At 43.3% G+C, this 2,438-nt stretch overlaps 1 protein-coding gene across 1 annotated transcript in view; it reads left to right on the top strand.

Moving 5' to 3' along the window:
• The window catches only part of NUDT19 (nudix (nucleoside diphosphate linked moiety X)-type motif 19), a gene marked incomplete at its 5' end in the record, with an annotated part of 33,304 nt that overhangs the window by 22,636 nt on the left and 8,230 nt on the right, over window positions 1–2,438 (top strand). The window contains one exon of the mRNA XM_011995282.1: window positions 2,342–2,433. Coding sequence (XP_011850672.1) covers window positions 2,342–2,433 — 92 coding nt within the window. The remainder of the gene's footprint in view (window positions 1–2,341; window positions 2,434–2,438) is intronic.

Genomic DNA, 2,438 nt, shown 5'->3' with positions numbered 1-2,438 from the left:
GGTTCAAGCGATTCTCTGCCTCAGCCTCCCGAGTAGCTGGGATTACAGGTGCCCGCCACCAAGCCCAGCTAATTTTTGTATTTTTTTTTTTTAGTAGAGATGGGGTTTCACCATCTTGGCCAGGCTGGTCTTGAACTCCTGACCTTGTGATCCACCCACCTTGGCCTCCCAAAGTGCTGGGATTATAGTCATGAGCCACCGCGCCTGGCCGATTTCTCAGGTTTTTGCATTTTAAGTTTGAATTACAAGAACTCTTAAGTTGTCATCTAATTTGAATTAGGGAGCTTTTTTTGGTTTGTTTTTTGTTTTTTTCGAGACAGTTTTGCTCTTGTCACCCAGGCTGGAGTGCAATCTGGGCTCACTGCAACCTTTGCTTCCTGGTTTCAAGCAATACTCCTGCCTCAGCCTCCTGAGTAGCTGGAATTACAGGCGTGTGCCACCACGCCTGGCCAATTTTTTTGTACTATTAATAGAGACAGAGTTTCACCATGTTGGCCAGGCTGGTCTTGAACTCCTTACCTCAGGTGATCCACCTGCTTCAACCTCCCCAAATTCTGGGATTATAGGCTTGAGCACTGCACCCAGCCAAGTTTGTTTTTTTTCAATTGAATGTAATTTCAATTGAAAGTATGAATTATGAAATTATGAATAAAATAAAAATGTTAACTCTATCTCAACTGAAAATATACAAAAAAAACCAAATCAGCCAGGTGTGGTTGCACACGCCTGTAATCCCAGCTCCTCAGGAGGCTGAGGCAGGAGAATTGCTTAAACCCACGAGATGGAGGTTGCAGTGAGCCAAGATTGTGCCACTGCACTCCAACCTGGGCAACAGAGCAAGACTCTCTGTCAAAAAAGAAAAAAAAAATGGCTAGGCGTGATGGCTCATGCCTGTAATCTCAGCACTTTAGGAGGCCAAAGCAGGTGGATCACCTGAGGTCGGGAGTTCGAGACCAGCCTGACCAACACGGAGAAACCCCGTTTCTACTAATAATACAAAATTATCTGGACGTGGTGGCACATGCCTGTAATCCTAGCTACTTGGAAGGCTGAGGCAGGAGAATCGCTTGAACCCGGGAGGCGGAGGTTGCAGTGAGGTGAGATTGCGCCATTGCACTCCAGCCTGGGCAACAAGAGCGAAACTGTGTCTCAAAAAAAAAGATTTGTTACTCAACCTACAGGGGGGAAATTTAGCAGTTTTTTTGTTTGTTTGTTTGTTTGAGACAGAGTCTCACTCTGTTGCCCAGACTGGAGTGCAGTCGCCCAGGCTGGAGTGCAGTGGCGTGATCTCGGCTCACTGCAAGCTCCGCCTCCCAGGTTCACACCATTCTCCTGCCTCCGCCTCCCAAGTAAATGGGACTACAGGTGCCCGCCGCCACGCCCAGCTAATTTTTTATATTTTTTAGTAGAGACAGGGTTTCACTGTGTTAGCCAGGATGGTCTTGATCTCCTGACCTCATGATCCGCCTGCCTCAGCCTCCCAAAGCGCTAGGATTACAGGCGTGAGCCATCGCATCTGACCAGTTTAGCAGTTTTGATGTAATTTTTCTAAATTAACCCAAAGATGTTAAGAACAGCCCACTTTGAAACACCAAACGTATATGGATATCAAGGCCAATCTTAGTATTGAATAGAATAAAGAGAGTCATAAACTAGTAAAACAATTACAGTTCACAGTGGAAACATACCAGTCATAGATGTTTATGAGCCCAAAGAAAATTCTTGACTGGGGCGTTGTGAGGGGATATTAAAAACACAAGAAAGAGGACAGGTGCAGTAGTTCAGGCCTGTAATCCCAGCACGTTGGGAGGCTGAGGTGGGGTGAATCATTTGAGATCAGGAATTTGAGACCAGCCTGGTAAATACGGCGAAACCTGTCTCTACTAACAATACAAAGGATTAGCCAGGCATGGTGGCAGGCACCTGGAATCACAGCTACTTGGGAGGCTGAGGCATGAGAATAGCTTGAGACCAGGAGGTGGAGCCGAGATCGCACCACTGCATGCTAGCCTGGGCAACAGAGTGAGACTCCATCTCAAAAAAAAAAACAAAAAAAGACCAAAAAAACACAATAAAGAAATTGAGGTAAGCTCATAGAATTAGATTAGTTAACAATTATCTCAGTTCAAACATATTAAACAGATCAAAATAAATAATGATTTAACAACTATCTCAGTTCCAGACATATTAAATAGATGAAAATAAATACTGATTTGTACGTCCCTAATATATCAGAGTGATTTATAAAATAATACTCGATGGAATTAAATTTTTATCCCTTCTGCCATGGTGAAAAATAATATTGTATTTAAAAATAAAATCAAATTTTATCCTTTTTCAGGGGATGAGCTATATTTAGAAGATTCAGACTTTTTGGAAAATCTTATGTCTACTGAAAAAAAGACTGAGGAAATCATGAAGGAAGGCAAGCAATTTCA

Source organism: Mandrillus leucophaeus, unplaced genomic scaffold (assembly GCF_000951045.1).
Source record: "Mandrillus leucophaeus isolate KB7577 unplaced genomic scaffold, Mleu.le_1.0 Scaffold48, whole genome shotgun sequence".
Taxonomy (NCBI): Eukaryota; Metazoa; Chordata; class Mammalia; order Primates; family Cercopithecidae; genus Mandrillus; species Mandrillus leucophaeus.
This window is presented reverse-complemented; position numbering and strand designations above follow the sequence as displayed.